The 16,452-nt window shown below is 39.4% G+C and overlaps 1 protein-coding gene across 2 annotated transcripts; it reads right to left on the reverse strand.

Moving 5' to 3' along the window:
* Window positions 1–645: 645 nt before the first annotated feature.
* gsk3ab (glycogen synthase kinase 3 alpha b) lies at window positions 646–16,068 on the reverse strand. Of its 2 annotated transcripts, XM_023276071.3 has the most exons (11): window positions 15,918–16,068; window positions 15,629–15,814; window positions 10,430–10,617; window positions 10,237–10,320; window positions 9,176–9,286; window positions 6,291–6,421; window positions 5,838–6,042; window positions 5,446–5,541; window positions 4,979–5,165; window positions 4,445–4,522; window positions 646–3,467 (listed from the first exon to the last, which is right to left on the reverse strand). In XM_023276071.3, exons 2-11 carry the CDS (start codon window positions 15,801–15,803, stop codon window positions 3,400–3,402), a joined length of 1,323 nt encoding a protein of 440 aa, XP_023131839.1. In that variant the 5' UTR covers window positions 15,804–15,814; window positions 15,918–16,068; the 3' UTR covers window positions 646–3,399. The 2 variants fall into 2 exon arrangements, with proteins under 2 accessions (XP_023131839.1, XP_054869679.1); XM_055013704.1 differs by having other exon boundaries at window positions 15,629–15,987.
* Window positions 16,069–16,452: the final 384 nt, after the last annotated feature.

A 16,452-nucleotide genomic window follows, 5' to 3' on the forward strand; every position in this document is an offset into this window, starting at 1 on the left:
CTCTGCAACTTCACTTTTTCAGCATTTGGTGGGTGGTTCAGCACAAAATTTCAAACAGATCAATGGTACCTAAACAATAGATCCTTATAACCTTGGGGGTACAAAGGGGTTCAGGTTTGTGTGTTTAAGTGAAATGAGATAGTGAATAGAAACAATAACTGGGTGTATTAAGTAAAATGTATGTACACACATCCCTGTTCCCTATTGGGAACCATCTTAACTTTAGTGATCTTGATTATTCACATTGCGTCGAGTCAAGGCTACTTAGGTCATATTTTTGCAACTACTGCAAACTAGGGTTGCCACCAGAAATAATGTTATGAGTGTAGGTCAATTAAAAATTTGAGTAACATCTGTGATTTGACAGATAAAGTGTGATGGATTTTTGCCTGATCCTGAAATGTTTGGTTGGATAAACAAAGTGAACTGTAGATTATGCATTTTTCCAAAGATATTTTCAATTTAACTACATCAACCCTGCAGCGTTGCCTGGTTGGTAGTCTAGCTTTGTGTTATGGACTCTTGTAGCATTGGTAAGTTTTTGAGTACTCAGTAAACGTGTTATTGCAATGTCACTATGACATGTCCCCTGATCTAAACATTGCTGAATCATTCAGTTATAACTCTTCAGGAATGTGACACAGAACAGTTTCATCACTTTATTAATGAGTTTAATTATTTATACCAACAAACAAAAATGGTCTCTCCCTCCATCCCTCTCTCTTCATTATCTCCTTTATCCAACTGTTCTCTTTTCAACAATGACATTTTACCCTCGGTCAATGGTGGTAATAGAGCAGGGTCACAGCAAATTAAAAACAAAATGTGACGAATCGGAAGATGAAAAAAAACAACATTAAAATAGCACATTTAGCCAGCTGTTCTTTTGGCAAGAAGTACAGAGAATAATGTCCATTGTTGCCAGTGCGCATACAAACACACATACATTCCCTGCAGCTGAGCTATGTGAAACTCACCATCTGTCAAACATACTTACTGTAATAACAGGTCAAACCTGTTACACTTACATGACACTCCAAGCAAAAACAGGAAACAGTCAGACAAAGGAGATGATACATGTCAGTGGACAGATTGACTTTCCCCTTTTCTCCAGTCTCACACACACAGTCACAGTCACACACTCACACACACACACACTGATCCATTCTTCCTCCCTACACCACGAACCCACAGATCCAGAGGCTTGTAACATTCCCTTCGCACTGAAGTTAGATGAAAAATTGGAGTTCCACCTGTTGGCTAGCATGCATGCCTGCATACCTACAACACCACTGATTGGAAAGCACACTCCAATGTCTGGATCTGAGTACAGTATCTTGGATGTGAAATAGTTTTGCATGTGACACTGCTTAACTAATATCTGGAATAAAAAAAAAATCCCTCAATTTCAGAAAGGACCCCCCCCCCCCCCCCCCAAACACAATACAATAAATAAAACAGTTATGACAGCAATTATGGGGAAAAGGGAAAGTTATGAAGAGAGAAATGAAGGGAGAGAGAATAAAAATGAAACACTTTGTTCTGTTTTCCCCTCCTTAACCAGGGACTGAAATGAAATCATATTTACAGACTGCGACTGAGGATAAACAGTCCGGCTGCTGCTGCACCGGTCTACTAGAGAAAAAAAAAATTACAAGAACAACAATATAATAACAATAATAACAAAAATAATAAAATAAAAGGTACTTGATATTTACAGTTTAGCAGTGAAAAAAGGAGGACAGAAGGAAGCAAAAGGCAGAGGGATGAAAACAAGAAGGAATGGGAGGGGAGGCTCCAAAAGCTGTTGGGTTTCAGGGTTTGAGCATAATTCCTGGTCTGATTATTACTGATAACAGTGGAAGTAACATAGTATGGTAAACTTGGACTGAACATGCACATGTGCATTGCTGGAAGAAAAAAAACACGAGTTCATGTCAGCAAAGGATTGATAGCTTCATGAATCATTCCATACCAGCTCTGACCACCAATACATGACAACATGATATGAGCATCAATGGCAGGCTGTTTCGAAAGGGGCAAAGAGGACTTCAACAAATCACTCTCACAAACTAAATAAAATGAATTCACAGTCTTGCACAAACACTAACTGTGTATACTGGCTGAGATGACAGCGATGAGTCAAGTGAGCAGTTAAAGTATCCAGTAGTTTGTTTGTACCGCCCTGCACCTGTATTGATTCTCCAACACAATCCCAGTTGATATGACACCTAACACCGTAAAGTGACAAAATTAATGAGGTGATTATTCACCCTACAATGCTAGACAACTGTGTTAATGACATTGGAGACATTGAGGCTTCTGTATCAGATGCAACTGTATGCCCACAGTTACGGCTCTCTCTCTCTGTGTGACGTAACGTTAAGAGCTGGACAGTACACATAACTTGCCCCTTTGTTTCCCTCTAGACCCTTTGGAGATGTGCAACACTCACTTGAGAATTAACATGAAACACTTGGTTTCCAGCTTAACCAATGAAGACGTGAGCTTATAATGAAGAAACTGAAGATATGCACTCTGCTCGTATAAAGCTCCCTCTCATTCAAATAAAAGGCAGTTAAGGAGCTAATACTCAAAAACAAACCGTAAAGACCGGCTGTGGTGCTCTCTTTTGTAATAAAATTTAAAACCACTTCCTATCTAAAATACCAGTATGTTATGTCCTGTAGCAAAGTGGAACACTAAAAAACAGTCATGTGTTCACCACTGGGCTTGGTAAACTGAAAACTTGAGTAGAGTTCAGGGGAGAAAGAGACAGTAGAGCCACTAGTCTACACTGTGGGCTGTACAATCAAATGCTATGTACAGTAAAAGACTGTCATTTTTGACCCTACTGGGGATGATTGTCAATATTAGTGAGGCCTTAAATGCTGCCCTTATTCTCAGTTTCATAGCCAATCAGGATCCAAACCTATGGCACCACGGCCACACATAAAATTAGCTAATGTAAATAAAACAAACTTTTAAAAGGATTGATTATAATACAGAGAATCTACACAACATGTACAACCCTCCTCCACATCTCCTAAACATCCTACCAAACCAATGTAAAGGTTTATTATTCTTAGAAGCCAGACGAGGGCCACCTCGGACTTAAAGCTGCAGCTTACTTTAAGCTGAAGCTCAGTTACCAAAATGTTTTTAAAACAACCCGCAGCTGTCTGAAGCAAGGAGCTGTAGGCCTTGTTTTCTACTGGAAATCGTTAGCATTCAGGGAACATAGCAACGCTGAGTGTTTATGTGGGTCTGTCTAGTTTTTTGGGGTTTTTTTTCTATTGTAGGGGTTTGGAGCCAGGAGGAAGGTTGAGAGGGAGAGGAGCAGAGGAAAGAAAAGGAAAATGGGGGAAGAAACAGAAAACATGACAGAGGGATTAATGCTCAGGTGCTGTTGTTGAGGGATCCAGGTGCTGAGCTGGGCTGGGCGGTACTGTCTGACACACTGCCCTCTGCAGGGGGAAAAAGAGAGCACGTGTGTTGACCAACAGCCAATCATCATCTCACAGAATCTATTCTGTCATTTTTGGTTACATAGTTCATTAAAATATCTAACGTCATTCAGGTCACATTCAGTGTTTGAGGTCTGTTAATCTCAAGGTTAGACTGTGCAAAATTTCCCAAGAGTAAAACGTGTGACTTAACTAAAGCCCTATTTGCACGACATTAGTATTGCTGGGGACCTCTGGTGATTTGTAATAATTGTGTGCGAATGCGCCATGTCGGTAATTTGTTAAATTAATAATTCCCCAGCAAATTACCTACTATATGTCGCCAAACACCGACGTCCTGGGATAATACTAGTCCCATGCGAATCTGCATCTCGGTGATTGGGGGGTATTTTAGTTGTTTTGTTTTTTTTAATGCGCGTCTTTTTCTAGATCTTTTATTATGGAGGCTGCGGTGGAAATTATTGGCAGCATTTTAGGAGCAAATGCAGGAGTAGGCCGATACACAGCAGGCCTGTGGACCATTCGCAGAAACGGCAAAATCAGATCAACTAGACGGAAATCTGGGAGGATATTGAGATGGATGACATGCGCAGCAGAGTCGGCCCATTATCCCGACAACGCTGCACGCTATTCTCAAGTCACACTGCTGCTTTGACATATTTTCTGTTGCCATGACGACTACACACTACGTTAAAAGTGATCATTTTAACCCAAACCACAGGCTTTGCATAAACCTAACCAAGTGCTTTTTGTGTCCAAACCTAAAGACACCCATAGCGTTGTAGGTAATACTAATCCCATGCGAATAGGGCTGAAGATGTTAAGATGTTGTCACCAGATAATTGAATATCACAGATGAAACATCAATAAAGTCATTTTATTTTAATTTACTCTGGCTGGAATACTTGTAGGCAGTAGCTAATACACTGACAACGAAAACGACAGAACTGAAAGTGTCATTTTGTTACCATGCATACCATGTGAGGCAGGCGATGTCTGTGCACGAGCGTGAGGAGGAATGAGTGTGGAGTTCAACTGGGGCTGGATAGACAGCTCTGAGAGAGTGGAGCAGACAAACAAATGTTTAAATAACATAGTTCTGGCATGATAACATTATGGTTGACATCTGAAGGAAACCAACTCTGAGCGTCTTTGTGACGATATGTGAAAATAAGGCTAAACAATTAATCAAAATATTATCGAAATAGCAATATGGTGAAGTGTAATAACCACATTGCAGGAGCTGCAAATGTTTGATAAAGGTTCATTTGAAAAAATGTTATAAATGAAGCATTGTTTGATCAATCTCCAGACATAGGGGATCATGCTGGTACAGTACAGACCTCAGCAAAAATCACATGATTTTTTACTGTATTTGTTCCAGTGGAAAAGAAATGCACAAATGACCATCCCTACATTGTGACTCACGTTGCAATGATAATATCTGTTCAGCCCCGAGTGAAAATTTCAGAAACAGATAAGAGAAAAGAGACAATACGAAATAAACTGACCAACGGGACTGAAATTGAAGAGAAGCGGCAGTTCTCGTCCACTGGGCAGGCGGGTGTTGGGCTGGCGCAGTTCATCGAAGAAGGCATGTGCACATGCCTCCAAGGGAGACAGCCTGGTCACTGGTGTGTATTCCAGCAGTCGAGAGCAGAGGGCAATGGCCTCTGGAGGGGTACGAGGCTTAAACACCTGACATCACAAAGAAATAGAAATTTATTTTTTTTAAATTAGCTTCTGCACTGACAAATGATAGGTGGTTTCAGCAGGAATTTGTTTTTATTTGACTTAAGGCTCTCACAAAGACGGGTGTATATTATTTTAAAAACAAAGCACAAAAACCTATTTATATCGAGTCAAAATTGATAAGTGAGTAAAATTTCAGTTTCTGACAATTTTGGGACTCATTTTGACGATGACTGCATAGTGAACTGCTGCTGAGCTCTAACATTGTCCAGTGATGAGAACCTACCTTAGTCCAAGGATGTGCTTTGATCTGTGGGAATTTGAACTCTGTGTAGTTAGGGTTCATCTCCCGGATCTGCTCCCTTGTTGGTGTCCCCAAAACCTGACAAACAGGAGAGAAAAGTTTGCAAATTTTAATCAGTTTATCAGTTTTAGAGTGCACTGTCAGCATTGCCTTTTTAGATATATTGTTCTACATAATAATAATGCCAGTTTTCAAATTTTAAGTGCTCAAAATCTTTTTAAATGTTTGTTTTGTGCATATACAGTGCTGGGACATCAACTCTCACACTTACTTAATATTACACAGTCCCACCAAACCATCTCACTTGCGGTAACTCTCTCAGTATTTTAATGTTTGTTTGTTTTTTTTAACTGTTAACAACACGTTTGCTTTACCTTGATGATCTCTACTAGCTGGTCTACTCCACTGTCCCCAGGGAAGATGGGCTGCCCCAGCAACAACTCAGCCAACACACAGCCGGCTGACCAGATGTCAATGTTGGATGTGTAGTCGGTGGCGCCGAATATGAGCTCTGGGGCACGATAGTACCGTGAGCAAATATAGGACACATTTGGCTCCCCTCGAACCAGCTGCTTTGCACTAGAAGATTTTAGAAGAGAGAGATGAGGATCGACAGACAGTTGAGGAGGAAAAGTGCCAGTCAGCATGAGTGTTTATTTCACAAAACTAGAGGATGTAAGTGAACAAGACATCCACACAAGGAAAGCCAAGACCGACAAAGATAGCTACACGAACCGACAGCCATCTTAATATGCGCAGTGAGACACAAACAGTCGCCACAACAGAAAGACAGACAGATGTGTCCATAGACGGTGCCTGCTACTAACCTGCCAAAGTCACAGAGTTTGAGGATGGCCGTCTCTGGGTCTACCAGGAGGTTCTGAGGCTTGATGTCTCTGTGACACACACCCTGGGAATGGATATAAGCCAGACTGCGGAACAGCTGGTACATGTACACCTGAGGGGTGAAAGGGAGGATTGGTGTAATGCCCAACAGTGTTTAAGAGAATCACACACAAATCCCAAGAAAAACGGCAAAAAGCATTTCAGGACACAGGCCATGTGAGACGTCACAGCTTCAGTGCTCCATTAGGCTTTCTGCTGGTTTCGTCAATTTAAATTTAAAATGCTTTAAGACATTTTTAATACCATGTAGAATCCAATTTAATACCAGTTCATGATCACACCTGCTAAAGTGTGACAGAAAGCCAGTTGGGACAACGTGGCCTTCAATGATCACATTTATTGCAGAAAAAAACATGATGCAGAAAAAAAATGGATGAACTTAAAAAAATGGCATCATATCATAGTTTGTCCAGTAGAATGCACTGCAACTCCACTGTTTCTTCCATGTGTTACTCTAATTTTTCACAGATAAATAATTGCCCTTTAGTGCAACTGCATGCATATTTATAGCCATCTAAAGCTGTGATGAGGAGTTGCAGGTAAACCTTGATGTATTTAAAAGGGTCACAAACCAGTATGTTAGGGAAACACTGAACATAATTAAGTGTGCCACAAATGCAAAAAAAAAAAGATATTTGTCTCAATACTATCAAATAACAATATCATTTCTTACAAAGTTGACAACGCAAATTTTGGCATTTTCCAGTCACATCTACATGTGCTCTAATTCTGTTTTTGGAAATGCTATACAGGTTTGTTTCAATGAAGGCAGCTGGGTGGTGTCTGATGCAGCCTGCAGTAGTGCATTTCCACTCCAAAATAACATAAGGATGAAAAAAAAAATACTCAGTTCACTTTAAAAGCGTTAGATGAAATATTTAAATGCTGTCTCTTCCAGTATTATACAAAGAGGGATGGGTTGCAGACAGTCATAAAATTTAAGGTTGTTTTGCATTCCTGGTGTCATTGCTCCCCAAAAACCAGTACTAGATGTTACAGCTAGAAACACTTCTGGCGTATTAATCTCAAATTATCATTAAATCTCATCTTTTTGAAAGATAAATTTAAAAGGGTTAAAAAATAACATTGGTATGCATTGTGGATTCAACCTAACAAGTTCGTCTATAGTCAGACAGTGCTTTTGCTTCTAAGATTTAACTGCATTTTTTATATATACAGTCGCAAACAGAAGTTTACATCCAATTGTAAAGACCCTGTTTGCTTGTAGATTTATTATAGGCCTTCTAGAAATATTTTAAAAATCTGCTGGGTGAAAAATCTACATGTAGCTACTTTAATTCACATTTTTGGTGATGTAGAACGTTGATCAAATTTTCTTCGTGGCATGACATCTTACTTTCTTGTGATTCCAGCTGCTGATTTCTCTGAGTCAATTTAAACAGGGCCCATTTGATACATTCATTAGACTCTGCCAGAAATACTACAACGAAAAAGTCGAGGAAGGTTCAGGGCTCAATCTGAGGACAGTTGTGATGCAACAAAATATGTGCATCCTGAATTTTCCAAAAAGGGGATTAACTAATTAATTAAAATAATTATCTGTAGCCAATAAACTATGACTCTGTATGACAACTCACCTGCCTGAAGTGAAGAAAAGTGCATAATGTGACCTGCTCCTAGATACTGACCGTCACTTTCTCTATGTCTGGACAATGTAATTATGACCTTATTAATGAAGTTACTACTATCAACTGGTGCACAACAGCTCCATCTCTTTTTGGAGACACTCATGGATCCTGCCACTGTCTGATGGTCATGTAATAAACAGCGAAGAACTAGCAGGAAACTAAACTGCCATATTGTTTGTAACAGGTCGCCTGTCTGATGTGAAGACATGTGGGTCTACATAGTGTGACCTACTGTCAGATCCTGGTCTGGAGTGATCCGCTGTCCATGCTCCCTTGCCGATGATTTATAATTATAGGAATTTAACTAAGTACTGTTGTTCCATGTGCAAATGGAAGAAATTCTCTCTATCTTTTGAGACGCACATAAGGATCCTCTCGCTGTCTGATACTGCATGTATTAAACAAACTCAGAGGAGATAGTTCCAAAGAGCTGGAAGAAACAAACTTCAGCTTTTCTTAACACGTTGCAGGGTTTCGAATGAATATTGGCACTGAAATGTCAAATAATCCTCCCTAAATCATTTGACATAATTCAAAGTATCGCTGCTTGTGCTCACCTATCCGTTAATGTGACGGTTCAGTTCAGACGTGTGCCATGTTCAAAGTGATACAGAAATGTTATTAGGTCCGACCTGAAGGTTGGGTCTTGGACGCAGTCGGGTGTTCCAACAAGACAATGACCGTAAACACACAACAAAAGTGGTAGAGAAATAGCTGAATTGGGATAGAATTAAGCTTTCCGACTGGTCTTTCCAGAGTTCTGATTTAAAACCCACTGAGAATCTGTAAACTGTGCTGAACAAACAAGTCTATGTCAGAAAGACAACAAATTTAGTTAGGGTTAGAGTAAATTCTGTCAAGGATTGTTATGGATTGTTACCAAAAGCACTCCATTGAGGTGAAAATGGCCACAGGACATCAACCAAATATTAGAATTGCTCTACGTAGAGATTATAAAATTTCCAGAAAATCTGTAATAAATCTATGAAAGAAGCAAAATGTATGATTGTTTTTCTGACAAAGATGCATGTGTTTCAATCATTCCATCATAGGAAATTAAAATTTGGAGGACTCATTGGAAGCTCTTGGTGAACACAGTGAGGGGAAAATGTCCATATGAGCACATCTAGTAGTGTCTGCGTTGTGTCTCCACCTACCTTAACATAAATGATGGGGATGGTGGTCTTGGCCTTATTGAAGTGCCGAGCCACCCTGTACACTGTCTCCGGGACGTAGTCCAGCACGAGATTCAAATACACCTCATCTTTCTGGTAAAAAGGGAAAAACAGGAAAAAGAACTGTAAAAATACAGGTAGAAAATGAATCTAAACCACTCCAAATCAAGTCATTTCTTCAAAAAAAATGAATTCGTATCAATGCAAAGAAATATCTCACACTGTACATAGGGAGTTTTTAAAAATGCAGTTTTTTGTATTGATTAGTAAAATGATTTGACTTGGATTTTAGAAGGACATGAGAAAAGAACATTTATTTTATGCTTTGAGCCATCTCAAACAATTTTCCGCTATAATGATGAAACAGTTACAGCTGATACAGCTGACTGGCTCTGCAGTAATGTAACTGTAATAAAACATGTATATAACATGAGTGTGACAACTTTGTTACTGCATACTAAACTATAAGCACTGTTACAGGCAGGAAATGTAAACTCAGACACCAATGCAGTACTTAAATAAGTAGTTATATGTTGTTTCTTATTTGAAATGATTTCCTACTTAGTCCAGAAGTAGAGTTACAATACATTGAATTATAGAGCGATTCTATGCTTTTCAGATGAGTGCTTCATGCCTGCTGTGCTGGATTTGGTATAACATAGCTGAACATAGTTAACATAGAAAGCTGTAGCTTGAGCTAAATAACTTAGAGGCACACATATTTTGTCTCTGGTGTACAGAAGGAAAGTTGTTGACCAAAAAGCTGACTAGCCTGTCAGTGTGTCACAAAGTTAGTATCTCCTGTTTTACTTGTTCAAGTCACAAGAGAGATCATAAACCTACAATAATCAATTAACAACTATCAAAAAATTTTGGACCCCATAACTACTAGTAAAGAGTATTGTACAATAAAGACCAAGAGCAACCTGTCTAAAACATGTCTATGAATCATCATTCATGCATGCACCATTAAGAACCTGGGCGTGGAAGCATAGTGCTTCATCTAGAAACTTCGTACAAGATTAAGGTGAGAGTATACACACCTTCTCTCCGCTGGAGTAGAAGAAGTAACGTAGCCTCACAATGTTGCAATGGTCCAATTTCCTCATAATTTGCAGCTCCCTATTCTGCATTTCAGAAAAGAAATGGGGAAAGTGAGAGAAATACAGAGGCTGTCAAACAGCAGCATTTTACTTTACAATAATTATCTAATCATGTCAGCCTGTCTAAGCATACCTTAAACCTTTTGTCTTGGAGAACTTTCTTAATTGCCACCATCTCCTGGCTGTCGATGAGGCGTGCCTGGTAGACAACTCCAAAGGACCCATTTCCTATAACCTTTATGTCTGTGTAGGACACTTCCTGTGGGCGATCAGGGCCCTGGCCAGGTGTGGCTACCACTGTCGTCACTTTGCCACTGTCTCCTGTGAATGACAGAATAAATACAACTAGTCAGAAATATCCTGAAGTATACAATTGACTTGGTCAACAATTTTGGTCTTGAAACCAAAATTACATGTCTTTACATTTAGGTAATACAAAAGGAACTGTATTGAAATAATATTGGCATAACAAGCACACATTTTTCATTGATAAAATTATGCGAATACAACCCTGTCCGGTTCAGCCTTTAAACGAACATCTCTCTCACAGAGAAGCTAAACACCAAGATTAACACTTTCCCCCTGCTCCCCTGAGTAGAACCTGCCTCAACTTCTGTGAAGTCATGCACAAGATTTAGGTCAACTGACCCTGACCCATTCCCCTGAGACTGATGTCACGGAATCATCCTTTGTCATCACAATTAACAATAATCTGAGACCACATCAGTATTCCAAATATATTACAGTTAAAATCTCAAATTATAATACCGATTTTTCATTCAGTATTATACAACATTTTTCAGCTTTCCTTGCAGCCATTTCATTGCTTTGCCTAAGTCAGTTTACCGTCGTTTAAACTCCCTGCAGCAGGAACGTGCAGCTCAGTTTGCAATGCGTCTCAAATCCAGGTTGTGAGACATGCAATGAGCCATTCCCTCTGTAGCTTTAACCCAATCTGAATGCAATTCAACAGTCTGAAATATGGTTTCAGATCGGCAACCGTATACTCTCAATTATGTCAATATTACCATTACAATAAATTACATACATCATCCATGAATGAGTTTATTTATTCACTGTGTAAGTTAAGCTCATAGTTGTATTTGGTACATGTTGTATGTTACTAAACATATGGCAGTAGAAAGCCTGGACATGGGTAAGCAAGTTTAGTAACAACATGACGCTAGTAAAATGTAGAAAATTCTGTAAAACTTTGAATTGAATGTACCTAAACGTGACAGGTCCAAATTAAGAAGATTTGCTGACAAAGTTACCTTAGGAACTGGGATACAGTAAAATGGCCATTACACCCTAGCGCATCATTTGAAGGACAAGTGTGAGCGCTGGCATTCAGAGGAGGTTTTTACATATATATACATGGTGTGTCTTTTCAACTAGTCAAACAGTGGCATGGTTAGGCTGATTTCTCACTGCAGAAATGAGGCAAACGGAGACACTCAAGATCTAACTGTATGTGACATCTCAAGTTTGGGTCAAGTAGCTGCTCAGTGTTTTACGTCTGTGCACGTGTTGGGCCAAGAATGATTTGACAAATGGGCACCAGAAGCAACAACAAGAGGAGGGGAAGAACAGCAGATAAAGAGGCACATTGCCAAAAGACTTGTCAGAGCCTGTAATAAAATTGCATGGACAGTAGCACACCCAGAGGTGCTACCATTTTCTGGGCTTGCTCACTTCGCCTGTCTCAACAGGACCCTTCTTGATGTCTAGTATGCCTCCAACATTCAAAATGGAGTCAGACAACACATTTTGGTCTCTTTGGAGGCAACCAAACAAATGAAGAACAAAAAACAAAACAAATATCATAGTTTGGCTTTATCAGTTGCCATTTCTGCCTGCATGGATACATATGGATGCCACAGTGGTGCAGCACTGTTGCCTCCCAGCCAGAAAGTCCTGGGTTACATCTCTGCACCCTGTACCTGCATGGAGTTTCTCCAGGTGCTCCAGATTCTTCCCACAGGCCAAAGTCATGCATTGTAGGTTACTTGGTGATTCTAAATTTGCTGTATCTGTGAGTATGAGCATGCACTGACCCTATGACCTGTTTAGGCTGCTGTCCTCGGGATAAAACGGGTATAGAAGACAAACGGATGGATGGACGAATACATACGCTGCAACAAAAATCTTTTGATGGTTTAGTGAATAAAAAATTAGACTACTATCACCAACTGACTCTTACTAACAAACTACAAAAGTATACTCTATTTTTAAAGATTTCCAGCCAAAACTTTTTCTAAGGATAACAATAAACAGCAGTGGGTGTCATATTCACATGATTGCCCTAAATCTTATCTTTCCCCTGAAGTCAGCAGGAAATATTCAGCTTTGCAGTCAGTCAGTGGGTTCCTGCACATTGCTATATTACAGCTGTGCGATACACTGCGCCTTTGAATTTTATCTTAGCATCACCTTCGCTCTCTTTTTAAAGAAATTAAATCAGAGGAGAAAGCATTAAATAAGGAGCACGACAGTGTCTTGAATAATGCAGAGATGCGCCCAGCTGTCAGTGAATAGCTTTGGTTTCTAATACGTAAACACAAGCCTAATAACTGAGGGAGAGTGACTATCATCACATTCACACTTCATAAGCAATCACCTTGGAGATTGTTTGCATGTGTAAAACTCAAGCACACTTTTAATTTGGTAAGAATGATCAGTAAGTGCATGATAAATTACAACTAATATTTTATCATCAGAGGTCTAGTATTACTATTACTATTATATACACCAGGGGGCTTTAATAAATCACTCCAGAGCTACTAATACCTTTCAATCCATACATCTGTAACGCCAATCAGAGTCACATAACATGCATCACTGTTGCCTTTATTAATAGCCAATTAATTTGCTGATCAGACAGCTAGACTGGACAAATACTATTTAATAGGGCTAGGTAATTAAATATTTTTGTTCAAATTTGTTTCTAGTATTTCAAATGGTCAAGTAAGTAATAAAAGCTGGTACTAAATGCTTGTTCAGATTAGTACTCTTCTTATCATCTTATCAGATGAATTTAGGCAATCGTGTTCGGAATACATTTTAAGAATTTTAACTTTTCCTTAGATCACAACAAACTGTAAACAAAAATGCTACCCTCTGCCGTCAGAGTGATTTTCAGTATAGTCAAAAATGCTATTTTTACATTTCTGTTAGACTGTAACATTAAACACATTAAGAATAATTGTTTCTTCATTGCTGCATTAAAACCTTGATGATAAGTTACTATAAGCTAGGTCAATGGTCTGTCGGAACTGCATTTCAGATGGTCCGAGCGTCAGAAACCCACTCCTGCAAATTTTCAATGTCAAATAGGGGCTGTTTGTGTCACTACTGATCTGACATTCACACCCATTTCATGCCGTGGTTAGTTGTGTAGAGGTGAGAGAGGAGCTAGGCATTGCACTTTTCTCTGCAGCTTTCTTTCAATAATTTGTGACTAAACTATTTGTGGCACTTTTCAAGTGGTCAATCCAATGCAGCAATAATTTAAATGTCTCCTTGGAAAGACTATCTGACAACGTCGGCACTTAGACATATCACTTGTTAAACAATACTGCAGCTCTCCACAATGCCACATGTTTGATTCTAACATGGTCAGACAGCACACCTTAGGTATTAGCTCAATGGAACCATAACCCAGCCCTTACTTGCTAAGAAGTTGTCTGACAATAGGTTAGTGGCAAAATCAGAAGGAGTAGAAGTAGCAGTAAGCAGCCTCCTCATCACCAGTGCTACACAGTTTCTACTCTCTCAGGATGCTAGGACCATCCATTAGGAAAATCTCAATATTACCTATGTACATTAAAATTTAAGTCTGGAATTTTCATATGTATCCACTCATACACTTGTTTCAGCTGAAGTAACCAAAAGTAGAGCTAGAGTGTTGATGTGGCCCAGAAAAGTACTTTTAAGTTTTGTCTAAGCACCTCTGACACATGAAAATTATTTCAGAATGCACAGATCCTGCCCACCGAGACAGAGATATTCAGAAAATCATGCAAGAGTGAAGTTTAAATGCACTTTAAAGCAAACGGCTTAATTGTAAATCTGACGACCTGCTCGTTGGTTGCATGTACTAAGTCCAGTACATCAGTTTGCATCAACTATGAAATTGAATTTATATTCACATTCTTTGTTAGCCATTTCATCTCTTGTTATTCAAATGTATTTACTGATCAAACTCAAGATCTGAAACAAGACCTGTGACTTCATTTTCCTTTTTCTCTTTCAGGCTGTCTAAGCCTCCAGATCCTCAGTCAACTGCTACCACAACAGAGCTACATGACCCGTGAGCATTCTGCAAGTTCTTGTCATCACACCATTGTAACCAACTGGAGAAAATCTTGTTGGCAAGCAAGGGTACTCAGTACAGCAGTCAAAATGGTGAACAGAGAGAGTATCATCCAACTATTTGCATAAAAGTAGACAGCCCACTTAGCTGTTAATAGCTTCTTCTAAGTTGGACAAAAACGTAATGTATTTCAGAACATGTAAAATGCCTAATACAGTTTGGCTAAACTGTTTTTTTCATGACAGGAGGTTAGAGGATTCTCATTTTGTTTTTTCAAAGATAACCTGGAATAGATTTGTGCTTGACCAGATGTCTAAACTCATGTATAAATGTTTTCATGTGTGCTTAAGTGTGAGCATCCAGGTGAGCAGTTAGATAATGTTGAGGTAAGGTCAACATTTGCTGGTTAATAAGCAAACATAAAGGCTGACTGGGACTATTGTGGGACAAGCATTTCCATTTTTTCAGGTTACTACACAGTGTAATGTTTTATCCGATGCCGTAGTGTGGCAAAAATACTTGTGCAAGACCAGATATAAAATAATTCAACTAGATGGTTTCAAACTAACCTCTGGATATGTTAGCAAGCTAGGTAGCTCCCACATCTGATATTAAAGTCGAATACATTAAAGTGTCGGCTAACACCAAGTCTGTTCTTGTGTTACAGTGCATTAATAATGGCTAAATAATGTAGCCGAAAAAATATGACATAACGCTACTTAACGTCGAAATATCCGCGGCTTAGTTCTAAGCTTGTTGCCACTGCTAACGATAATGTTAGCCACCGATAAAAACCTCTGATCGCAATGCTACCTTAATGAAAAACACAGCTAACGTTAGCTGGACAGCTAACATAAGTTAGCGAGTTAGCTAACATCTTGCTGGCTAAGGTAAGCTCCACGACAATAATCGACATTAAATACACTCCGACACAATGATTTAAGAATAACGCTTAGTCCGAGGCTTTGTGATTGTGTGCAAAGTGGTCTCATTTCTGAAAGATAACATAATACTTACTAGGAAGTTTCAAATTCCCAAAGCTCGTCGAGCTGCTTCCACTGGCTTGTGAAGCCCCAGTTTTTCCTGTCGAGCTTCCGCCGGCTACTGACGATCCGGCACCGGCTGCAGCAGGTCCGGGAGCTCCGGGAGGCTCAGCGAATGAGCTGGTCCTGGGCCGCCCGCTGCCGCTCATATTTATGTAAACTAAAGCCGGGGCAAGGTTGAACGTTACTATTAGCCACACCGGCAGAGACTTGAACTATATAAGTGGATTTCAATATTCGTTATAAATAAAAACTACACTTACAGCGTTCAGTATAGGTTGCCCGTCTCCCCCTTTCTTCCTCTGTAGAACGGTGATGGTGGGGGGACTAGGGAGTTGACGCACAACGTCGTAAAGCTCGCAAGGGTTCATGGGAAGCTGAGTTGTTGTGGACTTTGAAACCACACTACAACGCTAAGGGGGAAAAACAACTATTGCATTGCTTAACTCCAACGCACTGTGTTTATTTAACATTGGGATTTTGCACACATTGTACATATCCAACTCATTATTATCAGAGTAAGTAAGTAAACGTTTGTAAGCCTCAATAATTAAAAAAAAAACCCGACATACACTAAAGCACATGAATAACATACCACGCATAAATTACAGTACGAAAAAATAAACTGAATAAAGACATAGATAAATTAAAACAATTAAATGGGCTCAGGAAATTCAACCGTACTTAAACAGGCGAAATAATAATAAAGAAAACTACAATACCCATAAGTGAAAAACAGTTTATGATTGACAGCTAGCTTGTGCAATCAGAGGATGTGAAATGCTCAGGCTACCGCAA

The sequence above is a fragment of the Amphiprion ocellaris genome, chromosome 9 (genome assembly GCF_022539595.1).
Source record: "Amphiprion ocellaris isolate individual 3 ecotype Okinawa chromosome 9, ASM2253959v1, whole genome shotgun sequence".
Lineage (NCBI taxonomy): Eukaryota > Metazoa > Chordata > Actinopteri > Pomacentridae > Amphiprion > Amphiprion ocellaris.

What these genes read in the sequence shown, in the direction of transcription:
- gsk3ab (XM_023276071.3), bottom strand. Translation starts at nt 15,803, where the DNA reads ATGAGCGGCAGCGGGCGGCCCAGGACCAGCTCATTCGCTGAGCCTCCC. An exon ending in AAACTCTGTGACTTTGGCAG is followed by an intron (nt 6,043 to 6,290) that starts GTTAGTAGCAGG and finishes AAAATCTTCTAG; the next exon opens with TGCAAAGCAGCTGGTTCGAG. An exon ending in AGCTAGTAGAGATCATCAAG is followed by an intron (nt 5,542 to 5,837) that starts GTAAAGCAAACG and finishes CCTGTTTGTCAG; the next exon opens with GTTTTGGGGACACCAACAAG.